General features: G+C 40.9%; 3 protein-coding genes across 3 annotated transcripts in view; 2 read left to right on the top strand and 1 right to left on the bottom strand.

The window, feature by feature from the left end:
- Window positions 1-3184: 3184 nt before the first annotated feature.
- On the top strand, window positions 3185-4662 carry Dhrs4 (Dehydrogenase/reductase 4). Its single transcript, XM_017612237.1, has 5 exons — window positions 3185-3427; window positions 3495-3624; window positions 3706-4108; window positions 4160-4294; window positions 4350-4662. Exons 1-5 carry the CDS (start codon window positions 3373-3375, stop codon window positions 4518-4520), a joined length of 894 nt encoding a protein of 297 aa, XP_017467726.1. The 5' UTR covers window positions 3185-3372; the 3' UTR covers window positions 4521-4662.
- A 2514-nt stretch (window positions 4663-7176) lies between these two features.
- On the bottom strand, window positions 7177-8307 carry CHMP2B (Charged multivesicular body protein 2b). Its single transcript, XM_017612226.1, has one exon. The coding sequence runs from the start codon at window positions 8229-8231 to the stop codon at window positions 7596-7598; it is 636 nt and encodes a 211-aa protein (XP_017467715.1). The 5' UTR covers window positions 8232-8307; the 3' UTR covers window positions 7177-7595.
- Window positions 8308-12660: 4353 nt separating this feature from the next.
- The window catches only part of FANCI (Fanconi anemia complementation group I), a 43714-nt gene continuing 35482 nt past the window's right edge, over window positions 12661-20892 (top strand). Inside the window, exons 1-5 of the mRNA XM_017612227.1 lie at window positions 12661-12968; window positions 13024-13316; window positions 13376-13543; window positions 13609-13844; window positions 13899-14008. Of these exons, the coding sequence (XP_017467716.1) occupies window positions 12819-12968; window positions 13024-13316; window positions 13376-13543; window positions 13609-13844; window positions 13899-14008 (957 nt within the window). The 5' untranslated portion in view covers window positions 12661-12818. The remainder of the gene's footprint in view (window positions 12969-13023; window positions 13317-13375; window positions 13544-13608; window positions 13845-13898; window positions 14009-20892) is intronic.

Genomic DNA, 20892 nt, shown 5'->3' on the forward strand with positions numbered 1-20892 from the left:
GTTAAAACGTTGTACATAATTCACAAAATTACCTAAAATTTAAAAAAATATTTTACAAAATTTCAAACTTTGTAATCAGAATTTCTAAAACTTGTTTGTGTATGCAGTTTTGTAGTCTATATAGTATAAATAAATAATAGCTTAAAAACTAGAAAACACGCTTTAATGGCAGATAGATCTAAAAAGTCAAAAATAATATTTAATATACATAATTATAAATTAATTACCAGAAAAAATCTATATCATTTTCAAAAAGCGTGGGGTGCTACGTACTATATTCTCATATTAAGTCTTCTTCTAAAGGAAGGTAGTAAAGGTTTTTCAATAATTGGTACCGATCGCCCTAAGCTTTTTGAAAATGATATAGATTTTTTCTGGTAATTAATTTATAATTATAGACTTTTCTGTTTGAGAGTGGTCTGCAACAGTATTGTCATCATCGTTTTGCATTCTGGTTCCAATTGTTCTAGTTAAATTTAATATTCCATATAAATTTCCCCATCAATGGAAACAAAAAACAATACTCACGGCCTGCAGTCTCTAACTTCTCTCAAAAAAAGACATATTATCTGCGTACTTCCACTTTTGGCTTGGAGCGGGTGCTCCACTGCCTGTCGTCAGCTTCTCATTTCGCATATGCTGTTTGAAGGAATCGCGGAGCGTTTTCCACCGCTTCCTGCACACTTCGTCTGGACAGCCCGAGCCTCAGTTTAATATATTATAATATTCTAATATACATATAGTTTTATACCTTTTGTATTTAGTGCAACTCCAATTTGTGTCCATATTTTGTCTTTTTTGAAGACGTTCCTGTAGTCGGCTGCAGACAAATCGTATATGCACCCATACTTCCTCACTTCTTCAATTAATTTTTCGTTGAAATGTAAATCCATTTCCTAAATATCTTCGATAATTATGAATTAAGAATTTAACAAATTTTGCCACTTCTGTTTGTGTATGTACATATGTTTGGTTTGTAATTGACATTTGGCATTCTAAAGCAACCCTGTGCGCTCGTACGTGGCGTAGAAAATAGAAATCGATTTACTCCGACGTACGGCAGCTTTGCGCTGCTACGCTTACGTTGCCAATTGTGTTCGTTTTCCCAAGTGCAAATGGTTTTTTATTTTGACAGCGTACGTACGCAGCAGTTTTTTGCGCCGTACGCTGCAATTCTGCTTCGACGGTTAGGTTTGAGCTCAACTTGGAATTAAGTAGAGAACTACGGGTTTTCTCAAATCTCCAACGTTGTTTCTCAACAGTACCTCAAGCTGAGGATCATTGCGTTCTCAACAAAAAGGTTTTTTTTTTCATTGTATGAAGAAATGACTGTTTCTCAAATTTAAAAAATTCTAGTTCTCAACTTGAACTCCAATATAATTTTCCAATTGCTTTCAAACATATCATTGAAATACTGAAATTGAAATAGTAAAATACTTTATACCTTTTTGATTGAAACGGCATACATAGAGGAATTTTAATATTAATTTTTCCTTTTGTATATGTAGTTAATCACTATCGTATTACAATAACTCACTTTACAGTAAACAGTCCAACAGTAATTTTATACTAGGTTCACATATAAGTAGATTATCCTCTTTTTCGAGCTTAGCACCCTAATCTGTAATTATAACAAGAGATTAGCCATATAAAATTCGTCCCTTGTTAATCTGTAATTATAAAATAATCTCAGATTTAACCGATAACTTTTCGGTGTCCATCCTAGTTTTATCGATTGTTTTTGCGAAAGAGAGGAGAAATGCCAAATGTAAAAGTAAACAAAAATGTACGCTAGCAAGTAAGAGGTTTGTAAAGGTATTTTTAATAAAATGTTAAGTTAAAATATATTTATAATGCTTATTATAGCAGAAAAACGTGATCACGGTGGCACAGAGAAGAAATATAACTTTTAGTTGAGATGTGAGAATAACAAGCACAACAAATTTGACGGCTAATAATCTGAGATTTGCCTGTGTAAACGGGGTGATTAAAAAACGAGCTTTGATTGAGATAATATTGATATGTGAACATAGTTTTACCACTTGATTCACTTCGCGTTTTATTTTCTTTCAAGATTATTTATACTTTGAAGATTATTACTTTTTGTTGGTGATTTTCCTCTTTATATAGCTTTAGTTTTTTTCTTCATAATTAAAAGTTCGTTTCTCCATCGCTTTTTACGTATCTGCGCGTCGGTTAGAGATGAGTTGGAGAATAATGTTGGATATCAACTTGAGAACTATGAATTTCTCCAAGGTTGGAGAAATATTTTTTTTTTGGTGTTTATTGGGGATACCCAATTAGAGATTTGAAAAAACCTTAAAACCGGTCCACATGGAACTTTCGCGTTGGCTTTGGCATTGGCGTTGGTTTGACAGAACGCACGTTAAAAATATGCTTGCTACAATGAACGCTTGGTAGTGAATGCTTGGGCCACTAAATTAACATAACAACGACAGATAAATTAATATTTCATGTCAATAATTGCATTAAAAACGAGATTTCTTGCCCGCACTTGATTAGAAAGAAAAATATTTCACATAATGTTATTTATTCGCAACAGCTGACGAGCGACGCACGCGAAAAGTTGAGAGTTGGCCATCTTTTTGCTTTGTGTTGGCGTGAGCGTCGTAGAATTTTGGCTATGTGGACGGCTGCATTTGAATTCATGTATTCATAGTCAGCTGTTGAAACGACGCCAACGCTAACGCGACGCCAAAGTTCTATGTGGACGGAATGAACGAAAGACACAAGATCACGTAAAAACAAGAGAGTGAGAAAAGTCGATTTTTAGCGGGTTCTACGCCATCTTGTTTCACTGGAAAACGAGCGAAAAGTAAACAAAGCAAAGAAAACAACGAAAACCAAAATTAGCCAAAATTATTGTCAGCCACTTTAAACGCACAATTTAGGTAAAATGATGCAACAAAATGCTTTAAAATGTGTTGTCATGTTGAATTAACTCTTCTTTACTTGAATAAAAGTGTAAAATAGTGGTACTTGTGATGTAAACAAACGCTCATCTGACGAACCCGCTTTCGCAAGCTTTTTTCTCAAAACCAGTTACAAATACAACGTCGCGTTCTTACGTGATCTGTGTTTTTGATTCATGTGTGGACGGGCGTTTAGTCCTCAACTTAATCTCAAGTTGAGCTCAAACCCATGGTGTTATTATTCCACCATGCTCAAACCTAAATGTTTGTTGTGTTGTCACATGCAACTTGCACTTGCAACTATCAAGTACGTGTTGAAATAATTTGACTGTTGAGGGTCACAACAAACCAAGACCGCAAAAAATATATAAAAGAGCCTAATTTGGAGATACGTACAAGGAAAAACCAGTAGTATATATATATAGTTTTTTTTTTTACAATGCTACTTGTCAGAAAACAGATAGTATCAAAAGCTTTTCCTGGATGCACTGGAAGTAAGTTACAGCTTATAAGGTTTAAAGGTCGTTTAGAAATATTTTTTATAAAATCTTTGTCATACAGCTGATAAATCGGGTGTTGCAATAAATCATTGCCACAAACGCTTATCAGGCAATAATGTTCCTTCTGCTACGGATAAAAATATGAGGCGATTAGAAGGGAAAGTTGCAGTTGTCACTGCTTCTACAGAAGGGTAAGTATAACAATTATGTGCGCATATACATAAATTACTATAAAAACTAAACCTTTTCTCTAATGCGCTCACTTTGTATAGCATTGGATTTTCAATTGCCAAACGTCTTGCCGAAGATGGTGCATCTGTAGTTATAAGCAGCCGTAAAGAAGTAAACGTGGATAGTGCCGTTGATCGTCTACGCAGATTAAATCTTAATGTTATTGGTTTAAAATGTCACGTAGGAGATTCAAAAGATCGCCAACGTCTTTTCGACGAAACAATACGTAAATATGGAAAATTGAATATATTGGTATCCAATGCTGCCACCAACCCAGCAGTGGGTGCAGTTTTGGAGTGCGACGAGGGCGTTTGGGACAAAATATTTGATGTAAATGTAAAGTCTTCTTATTTGCTAGCGAAGGAAGCTTTGCCGTACTTACGAAAAGAAAAAAATTCTAGTATAGTTTTCGTGTCTTCTATCGCAGGATATGATGCATTTGAGGTAAAGATTTACTTGTTTGAGTTTTTTTAATTAAATGATGTGTTTTTTCAGTTGTTAGGCGCATATTCTGTAAGCAAAACGGCTTTGATTGGATTAACCAAAGCCGCGGCAAAAGATTTGGCACCTGAAGGAATACGCGTTAATTGTTTAGCTCCAGGGATTATTAAAACTAAATTTTCAAAAGCGGTAATATTTACTTAAACCCAAAACCCGTCGCAGTTTTTAATTATTTTTCTCAAAGCTGTATGAAAGTGAGTCTGCTAACGAGCTTGCACTATCAAGGATACCTATGAGAAGACTAGGCACTCCAGAGGAAATGGCTGGTATCGTATCTTTTCTAGTGTCTAATGATGCGACATATATAACAGGAGAAACAATTGTTGCATCTGGTGGTATGTCAGGACGACTTTAAATCAAACCCGTGCTATTACAATTGTAATAAGGATCCGGTACGATATGTCGAAATTTAAAACGTCGAAATTAAAAATAAATAATAAATAGAAAATGAAGAATTTCGAAAAAAATATATCGAAATAATGTAATGTATGATGTGTGAAATTCGCGCGAATTTTTGAATTGGAAGAGGGTCAAACGTCATTTTCGAATCGAACGTAGAATTGGAATATGCTATACACTCCTTTAGATTTTAAATTACTCCACCCTAAAGTATATATTTACATAACGCAGCCATCTTGAGACCTTTTATGATATGACAATATGATGACAATAGCCCAACTTCGCTCTGGCTACTGCAGTACATTAAACTCATACCTGAGCAGACCAAAAGCGGATGTGCCAAATGAGTGTGCGGCATGCGGAGAGACCCTCACGACTCGAAACATCTCTTCGCATGCCCGGAAACCCGACAACCCTAACGCCTTTATCCTTGTGGACCGACCCTATGGCGGCTGCACGCTTAGGGCTGCCGTTAGTGGAACTTGACGACAACGACTGAAATATTAACCGATCTGGGCGGGGTTGTTGTAGCCGCTACAACAACAACCTTTTATGATTCCATACACCTATTAAAATACCACAGATTCAAAATATGTAACTTCTTGGCGGTAACTAACATATCATCATCTTAATTCAAAAAGGCCCTAACAAACAATTGTTTTAATTTTACAGGGGAAGCAAAAGACATTCCGCCCTATGTTGAATATCGTCATCGTCAGTAAAAGTGGCGATACGGCCATTGTAAGCCATGTTACTGATGCGCTGACGATCGTCGACGATGACGATGACGATGGCGATATTCAGCATAGGCTTTATTATAAAATGAGTATAAAAAACAGGTAGGGCCTTTTAAAAAGAGGCATGTTATCCGTTGTTTTTGGTACTAAGCCTTCCAAATTTTTGTTGAAGGTGTATTTTAATATATAATAATTTAATCATTATTATGACTTGTAAATATATACATATTGTCGGTTAAAACCGCGTATCGTCGTTCTGCAGAACCGCCTAACTGACATTTTTTGACAAAAATTGGATTTGCTCACCGAAGCTCTTGGCTCAAGCCTTATGCATTCGTCCTGAAATATACTAGCCAGAAATGCGAGTGCTATATAAAAAAGAGCACCATTTTGAAATATGAGTGTTTTTACTCTAGAAAATAATTTATGCTACCTTACATACGCGGTTGTGTACTTTAAACGACGATATGTATATTAATTTGTAATAGATGTTAGATGAATATTGTTGTTGTTGTAGCGATTACAACAACCCCGCCCAGATCGGTTAATATCTCAGTCGTTGTCGTCAAGTTCCACTAACGGTAATCCTAAGAAGCGTGCAGCCTCAATTCGGTCGGTCCACAGGGACAAAGGCGTTAGTGTTGTCGGGTTTTCGGGGATACGAAGAGATTTTTCGAGTGATGAGGTGTCTCTCCGCATGCCGGACACTCATTTGGTACATCTGCGTTTAGTCTGTTCAGGTATGAGTTTAACCTGCTGCATAGCCAGAGCGAAGTTGGGCTATTGTTTTTTGTCTTCCGATGCAGATGAAGCTCCGTCTCGTCAATGTCCGGTACATGACTCGAGACTGACACCCTGTGACTGCCGTTCAGGGCCTGTCGATAAGCCGACGGGTCCACAGTTTGTTTAATGAACCTCTGGACTTCGTCCGTCAGTTCGTAGAGATGCCTCCTGACGTGCCTGGGCGAAGGCTCTTCTGCAAGCCGCTGTTTGCTGGGATGACCACGTCTGTGGCTCGCCACAAGGAACTGCTTACAGAGCATTGTATTATGCTCCTTGACTGGGAGCATCTGGGCCTCGTCGTGTAGGTGATGTTGGGGCGTCATCAGGAGTCATCCCGTCGCTGTTCGTAGTGCCGTGTTCTGACAAGTCTGTAGCTTCATCCACTGCCTCCTGCTAGTCCCAGGCGACCACACGGGTGCTGCATAGTTTAGAACCGGTCGGCCAATTGCCTTGTATGTTGCCAACAACGTTTCTTTATCTTTGCCCCAAGTGCTGCCGGCCAGCGACTTGAGGACATTGTTGCGGCTCTGTACTTTGTTGACAATCGCGGTAATCAGGTAATTCGCGGACCACCTGTGGGGTGAGGAGGCCTCTATATATTCTAGTAGCGTTGAATGACTGACAGTGTCGAACGCCTTGGACAGGTCCAACGCTACTAGAATAGTTCTCTCACAGGGGCGGTTTCGGTTAAGGCCTTGAGTTATCTGAGTGTTTATGGCGTTAAGTGCTGTTGTTGTACTGTGCACTATATGAAAACCATGCTTATGCTTTGCTGGGGTCAGGTTGTTCGTGAAATACGGGAGCAGTAAGGCTATTCTCGGCTATCGCTGAATCCATCGAATTGCGATTTTCGTGAAATCTACGAAAATGCGATGACTGAATTGCTACGAACGTATGCATTCAAAGTATGTATATAGACGTTCGTGGCTATTCGGATTTAGTAATAGCGTTTGCGTAGATTTCGCTAAAATTCCGACTACGATGGACTCCGTGATTGCCGTTTAAAAAGCAAAAAGTTTGGGTGGATTTAATGTCCATACTACATAGGCCTACTAAGTTAAATGTATGCTAAATACTCAGAATTTTTGTTAGTTCAACATGGTTAATAAAAAATTGTTGTATTTTCTTTTATTTAACTCTTAAAATTATACGACCGACGAAGGAATGCTTTTTAAAAACGAATAAGTCTCTTAATGAAGAACGAAAAGGTTCCGATTTTCTTAATCTACTGGGCTTGTTCGAGATGCCATCACAACCGCAGCGTTGCGCGCATTATTGAAGTATCACGTTCGGTGTGAATTTCTAGCAAAGTTTTATCAGTTGGAAAGTCGCAACAGTACTGCAAGTTTTCATCAGTGCTGCAATATTGCCGATTTTATTACGTGCGTCGAACAGGCCCATTGTTTCAAAAGACCATGCATATACGTATGTACATATGTAGATATTTTCACACGATTGTAAAGCAATTATGAATTAAAACATTAACTTTATTTCTATTTTCATTATACTATCTAAGAGGACCGTAGCTTTGCCAATTGTGCCTCAATATCCTTTTCCGTGCGTGAACTTTTTTCCAAATCTCCGGAACCTGTAGCAGGGATGCTTGCCATTTTACCCGATATTTCAATTCCGATTTCATCCAGAACCTTGTTAACAATGGCGTCACTTTCTTCCTCATCTCCCGACTCGGTCAACATGTCATCTAGCGTATCGTTTATCATTTCGTCTGTCATTTCCATGTGCATATTTGCTTTTTGGAAGTCCCGAACATTGGCTGCTATACTCTCGGGGCGCATAACCTTGTTCATATCGCCCATTGTTTTTGCTGTTGTACCCATGGCATCTGCAAGCACGACATTTGTTCCAATATTTTTGTTCTGATAACCAATGGAGGTGATTTTGCTAGTAGCGGCAAACGTTCGAGACTTTTGTTTACGAATCTCTATAAGTTGTTTTGCCAATATACGGCAGACATCGTTGTTACCTTGCGCCGCGGCTCGTTTAATTTCTTGTTGCAGTTTTTTTTCCTCTTCTTCCAGCTTACGGCGTTCGCGCTCTATATCACGAGTTGCTTTCCGTAAATTCTTGTCATTTTCCCTTTGCTGTTCTTTGACTGTTGGCTTCTTTCCAAAAAAATTATTAAACATTTCTCGTTAAGTAGAATTGTATATCAAAAAATAAATACTAGGTGAGTCACCAACCGATTTTCACAAACAAAAGCAAATATTTAAAAGCATAACAAAATCACGTAAAAAGAAAATAAACAATGAAAGATAATCAAGGTTGCCACTGTGATTGTATTTTTGGGCCCCTATGGGCCCTGTCACACGGTCAGTATAATAATTTTTGTGGTGAACACTTATTATGATGCGAGAAAATATATATGTAATACTTCTATATTGGCAGTAAGCTAATTTCTCAATGATATTGATATTGATATATCTGTACTGTAGTGTTTTCGGACGGTACTAGCTCTTATTGCCAATATAAGAGTATTATATATGTGCGATAAAATATTTTTATTTTGTATTAATAATTTGCAGATAACGCTTTCCACAATTATTTTAAAATTTCCCATGTTAATAAAAATTTTTTCAATTTGTTTCGAAAGGTTTTAAGCAACGAGAACGAAAGCATAGCGAATACGTTTTCGATGTTCGCATTATGAGAGTACAAGATGTACAGACGAAATTTTTGGATCGCTTTTTGAAAGTGCTACTCGCTCAATATCTATTGACAATATTGCGATCCGCGATCGAGCTTTATATTTTTTTAGAAATTTTGCGATATGGATCACGATCCATCAATACTGCATGCTACACCGTCAATAAATATCGCGATACTGGGATCACGTCAAGAAATACTGACCGTGTGACAGTGCCCTATTATGAATTGCATTCGATCTTCGACTGTGGTCGAAAGTGCTCATGAACCAAACATACAAGATCACGTAAGAACGCGACGTTGTATTTGTAACTGGTTTTGAGAAAAAAGTTTGTGAAAGCGGGTTCGTCAGCTGAGCGTTTGTTTACATCACAAGCACCACTATTTTACACTTTTATTCAAGTAAAGAAGAGTTAATTCAACATGACAACACATTTTAAAGCATTTTGTTGCATCATTTTACCTAAATTGTGCGTTTAAAGTGGCTGACAATAATTTTGGCTAATTTTGGTTTTCGTTGTTTTCTTTGCTTTGTTTACTTTTCGCTCGTTTTCCAGTGAAACAAGATGGCGTAGAACCCGCTAAAAAAATCGACTTTTTTCACTCTCTTGTTCTTACGTGATCTTGTGTCTTTCGTTCATGGAAAGTGCTGATCGAACGAATTTTCATTTGGTATTATGGCGGTCATTCGATGAGGAATAGCGCTATTGTGAATTTCGCTCCTTTAGGTTGTTCACAATAGTATAGTTTTCACCGCTGAGAAGCTTTGTTTCTCAGTATATCCAGTAAACAAACTTAGGTGGCTATAAGAGTACCTGTGTAGGAAAATATGAATTGTATGCACTTTTTTGGTTCAGAGTTCAATAAACAGCCGAACCGTACACCACGCCTATATTTCTTTTTGCCAAAAAAGAATTCATCTTTAATATACATTTAGTATTACAGTACTACTGTAAAAATGTTAAGTACTTTGGTTATGAGATTCTCAATTTTGACCTCATGTACCAATTCCCCATATGCATATCGTCGTTTAAAGTACAAATCAGCGTATCAAGATAATGCAAGACCGCGTATGTGAACTTATTTTCTAGAGAGTAAGAACACTCATATTTCAAAATGGTTCTCTTTTTTTTATAAAGCAATCGCGTTTCTGGCTAGTATATTTCAGGACGAATGGATAAGGATTGAGCCAAGAGCTTGTGTGAGCAAATCCAATTTTTGGCAGCCAATGCCAGTTACGAGGTTTTGCAGAATGACCATACGCGGTTTTGTACTTTAAACGACGATATGTATCTACTAAAGTACTGCGAAATTCAACATTTTCTGTAAAAAGGTCGTTTTCTAAAATTGTATGCATTTCTATGTCATGTCAACACAATTAAGGGTTTGCGCTATGTCATTCCATCTCAAACTGTTTTATGGGCTGTTTTTGCTTACGCGTAAAAGCACATTTAGTGCATTTAGCTCTAAATGCTACTCTAAATGTACATTTATCCATACAAAATTCGTCACCTAAATGCAACTAAATGCAACTCCATTTTTGCATTTAGAATCTAAATGCTAAAAGCAACCCTGTGATCTTCCAAAATTTCCACGATTCGAACATGGTTTAATGAGAAGAAGTGGCAACATTGCTTTTTCGAGTATACAGTCGCTAGCTGCGTTTCAGTGATCGCCGATCGAGATTTCATTTATTATTTTACATTATTTGGATAAAGAAAAGTTACGCAAATTAAACATCGATATGATGCTGATAGAAATCTGGATTAATTTGTGATCAACTCCGTTTGTTTTGTTTCCTAATTAAGTGTGGAAATTATAATTGACAGCACCGACAAATGAATATATACACAAACAAATGTTTGGTTATGGTTAAAATAATTCAAGTTTTTGTATTGAATTTTCGGTTTAGAATTTATTTTTTCCTTTTCAGTAGGGATTTTTGGACATTATCTTTTCCGTGAGAATTTATCGTAATAGATACGGATCTGAATAAGCGACTGGAACACGGCTGTTTGTCAAAAGCATACGATTTCGAACTCGCGTAAATGTACATTTGCTAAATGCGATAGCATGAACGCTCTTCGAAAACATATGTTCGAAAGTGCTAAATGTTGCATTTTAAATGCAGCAAAAACGCTGCATTAGCCAGGGTACGGAAGTTCTCATTTATGATAATTCGTTTTCATTCATTTATGAAATTTATCATGATCGATAATATTCCAAATGAAAAATGCAAACAAATTTATCATCTCTCACATTCGGAATGCGATCGGCAAACAAATTTCCGCTGCTTTGCATTCGCGATCGAAAAAACAAAGAGGTTTCCTCTCACTCGAATATAATAAGTCCGAGCATTGTCCATGTCGGCCTCTCATAAATGGAAAAAACGATGCAAGTAATCCATTCGCCATCACTCACAACAGCTTATTGCGATAAAGTTATCGCGAAAAATTTTCAACGACGTTGTATGGGAGATATTTTTCGCGCTTGTTTTGGCTATGCATTTTGTTATGCATACAGCACTCAAAAATTGGTTTTAGGGCCTTCAAACACATTTTTCGCTAAAAAATACTACACTTTTTTTAATTAGAAGAGGTTAATGAGTGATTGGCTTCCAATTACACTGTACGTAATTTTTTAACTTTTGAAATTTTCTAAAAAAGAGATTTATAACGCCATTAATTAATATTCAAATGTAGATAGAATGCATTCTTAGTTTTGTTCCATCACGTAATTTTTCTTAGATAATGGCCTACTTAGGTATAGGTATATATCTTTGTCATCAAACATATATTATTTTTAATTTTTACTGCTTCATTTGTTCAAGGACTTTCTGAAATGATCCGACGAATAATTTTTTTGAACCCCTTCAGGAGTCCTATTTAAAAAAAAAAATGACTGAGACCCTGTCTGTACAGGAAAACACTGATGTCGTGATAACCATGCCACAAAATATATTTCTAATGGAGACCGCCTAATTCTCATGTGCTGTAATATATGTCAGCGCTTATTGCTTGACATCTATTGCAGGCAATTCGATAGTATGACAGCCATATTTTCATTTGGTAACATCGATGAAATTCTGATATTAAATCAAAATAAAAATCTGTTCCCTATTGGATTATTTATGATAACGTTTTAGGAAATTATTCAGCCAATTTTTTTTAAGATTTAAATGTTTTTAAACACCGAAATTGAAAGAATGTTGTCTAGTGGCGTCATACGGCAAATGGTTATTTCAAGACATCAAAGTGCCCCCCACATAAACTTGCAATCACATTGCTCGTCAAAATAACAGTTGGCAGGCCATTGGTGTTCGCCTGTGGAGTTCTACGGTTAAAGCCGTTTTTCTATGCTAGTTTTTTTTAGTCGTTATGTTCTTTTTCACGACATTCATATTGGATGTGGAAGATAATTTTCGAACGCTCGCCACAATGTTTTTGGGTAATTTTCAAACATTTTGTAATTGAAAGAGCGAAATTTTTCATATGGGTTTTTGTTTATTTTTAAATGGCTGCGTTTCTTTATACATTCCGGATAATCCCATTTCACAGCCGGAATAAACAGAATGCGTTTGAAATATACGTCAACATATCATCAGGAACGTTCTAAAGAATAAATAAACAAAAAAGTTTATTCCAAACGTTCAGAATGAATAAAGAAATGCAGCCAATAAAAAAAGTTCTTAAAACCTCGATATTTTTTTGTATCGCGATACTCACAGAACATGTTAAAAAGTATCGAGTACTCGATACTTCTCAGTACTCATGAAAAGTATCGACAATCTCTATCGTTCTATCACTAGTGGTGTTGGGTCAACAGCTGAGTTTTTCGCCGTAGAGGGCATTACGTCAAAATGATGTGTTTGTTGTAACTAATACCAATGACATTATGGATATCTGCGTGTAATGTGTTAGTGCAGGAACGATAGATAGTTCATTTCACCATGAAGGGAGCGGTGCGAGAGAGACAACTGTCAGTTTATCAAACCTTTTATTATTGAATCATGGGCGCGCAATTCGCACTATTCTCATTTACGTTTTTAAATAATTTTAACAACTCGTAAAATGTTTGCTGTAGATAAAAATTGTGAGTTGTCGAGTATTCTGCGCATAGACAGAAAGGGAAAATCTGTGGAGTCTTTAATTGGTGAATTCGGCGAAAAGAAGAATCACCTGGAATTGCAAAGATTGGTAGAGGAAACTAACACAACGGCGGTAAATGAACTATTTAAAATACATATATGCAATCGTTTTGACTGAATTGTTACAGTTGGTTGATATCTTAAAGTCGAAATTTGGTCGGAATGATTGTATATCCTTTTGGAGTTATCTTCTTGAAGGGCTTAGTTTTGGATATACTAGCCCAGATGTCCTTCAAAAGCGCTTTGCTTGTGTTAAATGTATGTTAGATACATTACAAACGGTAGAGTTGAGCTACAAACAAACTTATGATGTGGTAATTAGATTGTGCCATCACCTATCCACGTTTCCATCAAAACAATTGATTGAAATTCTGGAAATATGTATCGATGGTGTACGGATGGGAGATCGTAAATATATATGGTAAATTTTAATTTATTTTAAAAGTTCATATATTATAAATTATATTTTTATATTATTAGCTGGAAAGATTTACTACCGGATGTTCTGAATCTTTTGGCCCAACATCCGCAGATATTTGTAAATGGTATACCAATGAGAGGAAGTGAATACCGTGCAAACATAATAAGTAGCTTGACATCTTTGCGGTGGCCGATAGAGATTCTAACGCCGCTTGCAGATTTGTTTAAGTAAGTAAAATTAAGAAATGCAACTAGATATATATGTATAACCATTCCATTTTGGATAATCTTAGGGGACTAGGATTAAAAAGTGCTGAAAAGATTGCAGTACTAAATAAGTTTGGTGTAATGCTACAAACTTTGTCTCCTACCGAGCTGCCCGCGTTGGCTTTTCAGTTATTTTCTATGTGCTCAACATGTTCAGAAATTATGATATTACTTCTCGCTTTCGAAAAATATTTTCACCGTTTTTATTATAAGAAATTGTTTGCTGATATGCAAAGCAATTCAACCGACTTTGATAGCATAGGTTTGTATTGCTAAGATGTTTTATTGCCATTACTAAATTGTTATTATTTATTAGATGCCTATTCCGACAAGGAACTGCGAGAAGCTGAGGAGACCATTTTACATCATTTGAATTATTGCACACAGTTTAAAATAGGCGAAATACAAATGGCTGCTGTTCTGCGAGTAAGCTTATAGAAAATAATACTTGTCATTATAATAACTCGGTGCATATAAACAAAAACCGTTAAAGTCGAAAAAGGGTAATGTGAGGTATGAACAAAGATGTACAAGAGCAGATATGCCCATTTCAAAGCCCATAAGAGCTGGTCAACTCAGTAAAAGGAATTAGAAAAAGTTGAAACATAAACGAGCTCGTTATTACAGCTTATTTATGAAGCAGTCTTTGATTTGTTATTGGCCTGGCTAACTTGTTACTTTGTGAAGCACTTAGCAAGTGATATCAAACAGGTAGTAGCATTTAAGCAAAAACAACATTTGCGTGAATTTTGTTGTTGCTTCTGGCATAGAAAGTATCAAATGCTGGTCTGATTTTTTCTTCTAAATCAAAGCGGGCCATGTGAGATATAACAAAAATAAAAATTTAAAGAATTGAATATAAAAATTTGAATTTCGTTGGCTTCTCGAAGCATTGATCCATCCTTAGCAAGGCCCAGTAATCAGCGGTTGTGCCGCTGAGTTGGGCGAACGTTCCAAAAGCTGCTATTCAATCGCCTGTTTTACATGGAAATTGATTTCACATGCAAATAGATTTTAACAAATTTGGATTATTGTGAGAAAAAATTGAAAATATTTGACATCTTCGAGACCAAATAAATTGGAAAAAATATCAAATCAGCTGCTTACTACCTGTTCAATGTGCCTTGGCACATAGTATATCGCCGTGAGCTCATATCATGCCTTCCTTGCAAACCAAAGTTCCCCAAATCTTAACGAAATCTTTAGGAGTATCTCATTTCTGCAAAGATTTGTTTACGAAAAAAAATCTGCGAGAAATTCTTCACAAACCTAGCAGCATTATTTTCATTGCTTTGCCGATTTTCTTCCGAAATTCCGTAAAAAAATTATATGAGATCTTTACGAATTCTTTAAAATTTCTCTACAATTCAGAATATTCTGAAAAAATGGTTTTTAATAGCAGCTTTACCTTCTTCACCCAGATACGTTTTATTTATGGTAGTGCTCAAATTTGGCGTCCAAGAATGGAAGAAAATATGAGGAAAAATGTTATCTTATTATTTTATGTTAGGGAAAAGGTTGAACTATGATGGAAGTTTATTGAAACTTTTTGACTCTATAAAATATACTTTGCTTGTCCATTTGTTCGAAATTTGAATAATAATAATAATCGGCCCTATGCTGAATATCGTTATGTTGTTGTTGTAGCAGCAGTGCTCAACCCCCCAGATTAAGTCATGTATCGTTGTTGTTGTTGTAACAGCATACAAATTCCCCAAAGAGATTTTGGGGAGTGTTGCTGGAGTGACAGTCCTTGGCCAGATATAAATCTGGGTCGTTCCGGTTACGTAGACCCGACTGTCGTGTATCGTCGTCTTCATCCTCCGACTCTGTAAGCCTTAGGCCGAGAAAGCGGGCAGCGTCGATAGGCGTGGTCCAGAGCGCTGCTGGTGTCAGGGTCGTAGGGTAGCAGGTGCACGTGAAGAGGTGCTGGTCTACGTACGGCTCAATGTCTGCCTTCCAGTCGTGCAGGTGTCGCCTCACGTGTCGTGGGGGCGGTTCGTTTCGAAGCAAGGCATTGTTGGGGTGATTTCCTGGATGTTAGCCCACGAAGTATTGCTTCGACAACATGGTGTTATGTTATTAAACCGCCAGCATCTGGCTTTCTTCATGGAGGTGATGCTCGGATGACATGAGATGACAACCTGTAGCCGTACGTAGAGCTGCGTTCTGGCAGGTTTGGAGGTTCCTCTATTGGGTGTCGCTTTTCCCCGCCGTCCACACTGGTGTCGCGTAGTTCGCCACTGACCGGCTAATTGCCTTGTAGGTCGCGAGCAGAGTTTCTTTATTGGCTCCCCAGGTGCTGCCGGCTAGCGATTTGAGGACTTTGTTCCTGGCTCGGAGTTTGTTGCATGTCGCTGGGGCATGCGCGGTGAAGGAGAAGAGACTATCGAACGTCACTCCCAGGATTTAATGGTGATTAGTCGTCGGTATTTTGGCGTCATCGACGAAGACGTCCAGTTCTAGCCCCACCTCCTTGGGTCAGGTTGTAAAGAGTGTGGCGGTGGATATAGCGGCAGAGATTTGGAGGCTCCTTGCAGTGAAGAAATTGGAGAGATCGGTGAGATATTCGGTTATTTGTTCGCAAAGTCTGTCGATGTTTGGGCCAGTTGCCATTATAGTGCAGTCATCAGCGTAGCTTACCAAGTTTACTCCTGCTGGCGGCGGAGGGAGGTTGGCCATGTAGAGATTAAACCGTGTCGGGGAGGGTACGCCGCCTTGGGGGACCTCCTGTTTAATTCTACGCGGCTTAGACTTGGCGTTTCGGAATTCAACTGATGACCGACAACCACACAGATAGCTGGTTATCCACCGTTTTGTCCGAGCTGAAAGCGACGAGTCCAGGACGTCTTGGCAGAGGGTCGCGTTGTTCACTGTGTCAAATGCCTTCGACAGGTCCACAGCGACTAGGACCGTCCTATCACCGGGTCGACGTTGGTTCAGACCTTCGCTAATCTGTGTGGTATAGGTGTTTAATGCTGTTATCGTGCTGTGCATTTGCCGGAATCCATGTTGGTGTTCGGCTAGCTTCAGATGCTTCATCCGGCTGGGGAGGAGTATTGTTTCCATGGTTTTTGCCACGGGATAAGAGGGAGATGGGTCTGTACGAGTCTCCTGCGTCCGCCTTCTTCCCTGGCTTAGGGAGGGGAATGATCTTACCCATTTTCCACATCTCGGGGATGATCAGGGTGGACAATGTAAAGTTGGAAGCGGCGGTCACATACTCGAATCCCGCAGGTTCTAGCTTTTCCAGCATCTGCATGGAAATTCCGTCTGGTCCTAACGCCTTGGATGACTTGGCGTGGTTGACAGCTGCCTGCGTCTCTTCGGTGGTAAAGCACAGTGGTGTGTCTTCGGGGCGAAGCTTGTGTGCTTTACGCAGCAGGCTGCGGCGGGGTTTGTCTCTCTCTGGGTGTGCAATGAATTGCCGGCTGAAGAAGCACATGCACGACCGCGGATCCGACGTGGTGGTGGTGCCGAAGGTGAGAGCGACATTGTCCCTACGCTTCGTTGGATTGGAGAGAGACTTGACTATGGACCATAGTTTGCTGGCTCCGTTGGAGAGGTTGCAGGTTTTTATATGCTCATTCCATGTATTCCGAAATGTCTCTATTGAGATCCCTTTTGCGGGGATCCCCTGGATTAGCCTGGCGGATTCGATCACGCTCGTCTTCGAGTCCCGCCGCTTCTGTGGGAAAGCCTGGGCGGATTTTAGCGATCAGGCCGGCTGGTATGAAGCGAGCGGCTGCTGCGTTGATGATCCTGCGGATATTGCGCTTTGCTACGCGCGCGCATGGTGGTAGTGGAAGAGCATTTTTCGGATGTTATAAAATCTCTAGGCTCGTCTATCGCGACTACTATGGGCAGATAGTCTGATACGAGTGTAAGCACTGGTTGCCATCCAATGCAGTCTATCAGACCCCCGCTGGCTATAGTTATATCTGGCGAGCTATAGAAGTCACCCGCGACCCTGGAGGGGGCATCATCATTTACAGTGCATAACGTGGAGTCGTCAATTTGCTCGGCGAGCGGTGTACCCCGCTGGTCATTGCCCAGATTGGAGTGCCAGAGTTCATGGGGCGCATTGAAGTCACCTAGCACTACCCGGTTCACACCCTCTAACAGCGCACTTATGTTGGGGTGGTATCCAGCTGAGCAGCTGGTGGCGGGTGGTATGTACACATTGACGATCTCCAGCTCCGTATCTCCCGACTTGATGGCCAAGCCTTGACTGTATGAATGTATCGTTGGTATCAGTTCGGGGAGTAATGAGCCGGTATTGAACCGCGTTATGCAATATGAAGGCGATGCCGCCCCCGCGAAGCCGGGGGCGGTCTCTTCGGAGTACGTTGAACTCGTCCTGGCTCTGAAGGCTCAAGCCGGAGTGGAGTTTGGTCTCCTGGAACGCCGCGACTGAGATTTTATGCCTTCTCATGAAACCGACTATCTCAGCGATCTTACCTTGTAGTCCGTTGCAATTGAACTGCAACAGCTTGGTGGATTGTGGCCTTATGATGGTTACGCGCGAAGTGAGCGAGTACTGGCGCGCTGCCTGTGATGGTGGCTGTGCCTGAGGTGCCTTTGGGGCCTGACGTGCCGGTCCCTGACCGGGTGGGTTGGCCGCAGGCGTCGCCACCAGTGGTGGGATTGGTGTTTGCGCCAGCGTGTGTGTTGTTGGTGGCGTTGGCACGGGGTCTTTTGGTGCGGCTGGGCAACAGGCTGCAATGAAGCCAGTACTCCATTCTCGGTGGTGCGTTAGGCCTGAGCAGCGCTTTAGGTGGCACCAGTTGTTGCATGCGTTGCACCTAACTGATGTTGTGTTGCGTCTAATCAGGTTGGTGCAGACGCTGGAGAACCATCTGTCCTGGGTGGATGTCCTATGTTGCGTGCTTGGAGTTGGTCTACTGGTTGATCGTTGAGCGGGTGTTGGTTGTGTGGAGTTACGTGTTGGTTGTTGCAGCACGATGCAACAAAATTGTTACTTCACTCCCTGTGGTGCCGAAGTCCTGAGCATACCTTTAGATGGCACCAGGCGTTGCAGCGGTTGCAGCGGATTGAAGTTGAGGAGTCGTGTATGTTGCGGTGGCAAACACTACAGATCCAGGGTCCGGGATTTTGTTCTATTCCGGCGCGGACCAGAAGTATACGGAGCAGACTTGCCGGTGGGTCATGCTCCCATGGCAAACAACTTGGGGGGTTCCTGCTGTGGTCATGGGGTCCTTGGTCGGAGAGGGTTCTCCGAGTCAATCCGGTAGCGTAGAACCAACCATCTTGGGATTGCTGAATATCGTCATCGTCGTCGACGATCGTCAGCGCAACAGTAACATGGCTGACGATGACCGTATGACGATGACGATATTGAACATTCCCACGACAGCCGGTTCTACGTACCGGAATGACTCGGTTTTTACCCGACCAAGGGCTGTTGTTTCGGCGATCTAACCCCGTTTAGGTCGGCGAAGTATCTCAGAAGTTGTTCGTCCATAGGGCTACATTCGCTACGTATACTTCTGCTCAGGGCTGGCATCGAGTCAAACCCAGGGCCAGAAACCTACACCTGCTGTGTATGCCAGAGACGACTACACCACAACTCCACCTCAGTCAAGGCAATGCTTGCGAGGGGTGGAGTCACCTCAGAGTCTGCTCAGGATTACGGACACATCGGCAGTGGACCACGTCGGTTGTGGCCCCTGCTGCTGGAGCAGCCTCCACGGCTAACCCCAGTCGACCTGAGCAGCTCCATGCAAACACCACAGCACAACAACATAACAACGCAATAGACCACACCACAACCACGACATACCACAGAACATACACAACCGCACCACAACCAACAACTTTTGGTTCCTCCTACAATCTGCACGGTATGTCAGACCAGGATTTTCCGTAACGTGACATCAGTCAAGTGCAACACCTGCCTTGGCTGGTGCCACTTTAGGGCATGTTCAGGTCTGCGCACCACGCGAGATTGGACGAGGAACTTCGAGGGCCCGTGTTGCGCTGCACGGTCGCAAACCCCAACTGCGACGCCACCCACTACCACCACAGGGCAGCAACCACCACAGCAGCGCACACAGCCAATGGCGTCAAGGCCACACTCATCTCTCACACCCCGCATTACTACACGTCTCCCGCACCACATGAAGCTCCTTCAATTTAACTGTAACGGGCTTCAGAGCAAGATCGAGGAGATAACCGTCTTCATGGGAAGGCATGGTATATTGATAGTTGCGGCCCAAGAGACGAAGTTGCACAGCAATTCAACATTGTTGAATTGTGCCGGGTACAACGTGCACCGTCGAGATCGTGAGCGAGATAATGGTGGTGGCTTAGCGTTCATCACGCACCACACCGTGCAGTATCGTCTTATTGAAGCAGACATCGACCGCAGGGATACCACCCTAGAATGTCAGGGCATTGCTATCCGGTCAGCCGATGTTGAGCTTTAATGTGTACATACCTCCTGTCACCTGCTGCCCTGCAGGATATATACAGGTGCGCTCCTCAGAGGTGAAAATCGTATGGTAATAGGTGGCTTTAATGCGCACCACGATCTTTGTCACTCAAGCCTGTCAAACGATCGTAGGGGAACTGACTTGGCTGAGCAGATAGACGATTCGACATTCTGCACAATGAACGACGACGCACCCACCAGGATTATGGGCAGTTGCTGCAGCTCGCCAGACATAACAATAGTCAGTGCTAGTCTGATAAACAGCATATCATGGCGACCTATGCTGACTTTGGCATCAGAGCATCTGCCTATAGTCATCTCGATAGATAAACCAACCGACTTTGCTTCCGCGGAACATCGGACCTATATCAACTTTTCTAAAGCTGATTGGAAAGGCTTAGCGGGATTTACTGAAAACATCTTCGCTGCGCTCCCCACACCAACCGACGTCCTCCTTGGTGAACGTAAGTTCCGCAGGGCTATCACCGTTGCTGCAGCTCGCTTCGTACCGGCAGGATGCATAACGGCCTTCGTCAGTTCGATCCCGTAGATCCCCGTATCAGGGATCTTAGCGCGGAGATTCGGCACCTGGTGAACGTACATAAGCGGAAGAAGTGGGAAGAGCATCTGAAGATCTGTAACTTCACCTCTTGTGTGAGTAAGCTTTGGTCAACCGTGAGGTCACTGTCCAATCTGACGAAGCATGACGACGGGGTCGAAATTTCGAAATTCGGCGACCATGCTACGTCGAACCCGGAGCGATGCGCGAGCTATTTTAGCCGGCAGTTCATACTGCATCCTCCGGTGGACAAAGCCAAGCGTCGAGTGACCAGAAGGCTGCACAAACTGCCAACAA

The sequence above is a fragment of the Rhagoletis zephyria genome, unplaced genomic scaffold (genome assembly GCF_001687245.7).
Source record: "Rhagoletis zephyria isolate East Lansing unplaced genomic scaffold, Rhagoletis_zephyria_1.1 Rzeph_scaffold_00514, whole genome shotgun sequence".
NCBI lineage: Eukaryota > Metazoa > Arthropoda > Insecta > Diptera > Tephritidae > Rhagoletis > Rhagoletis zephyria.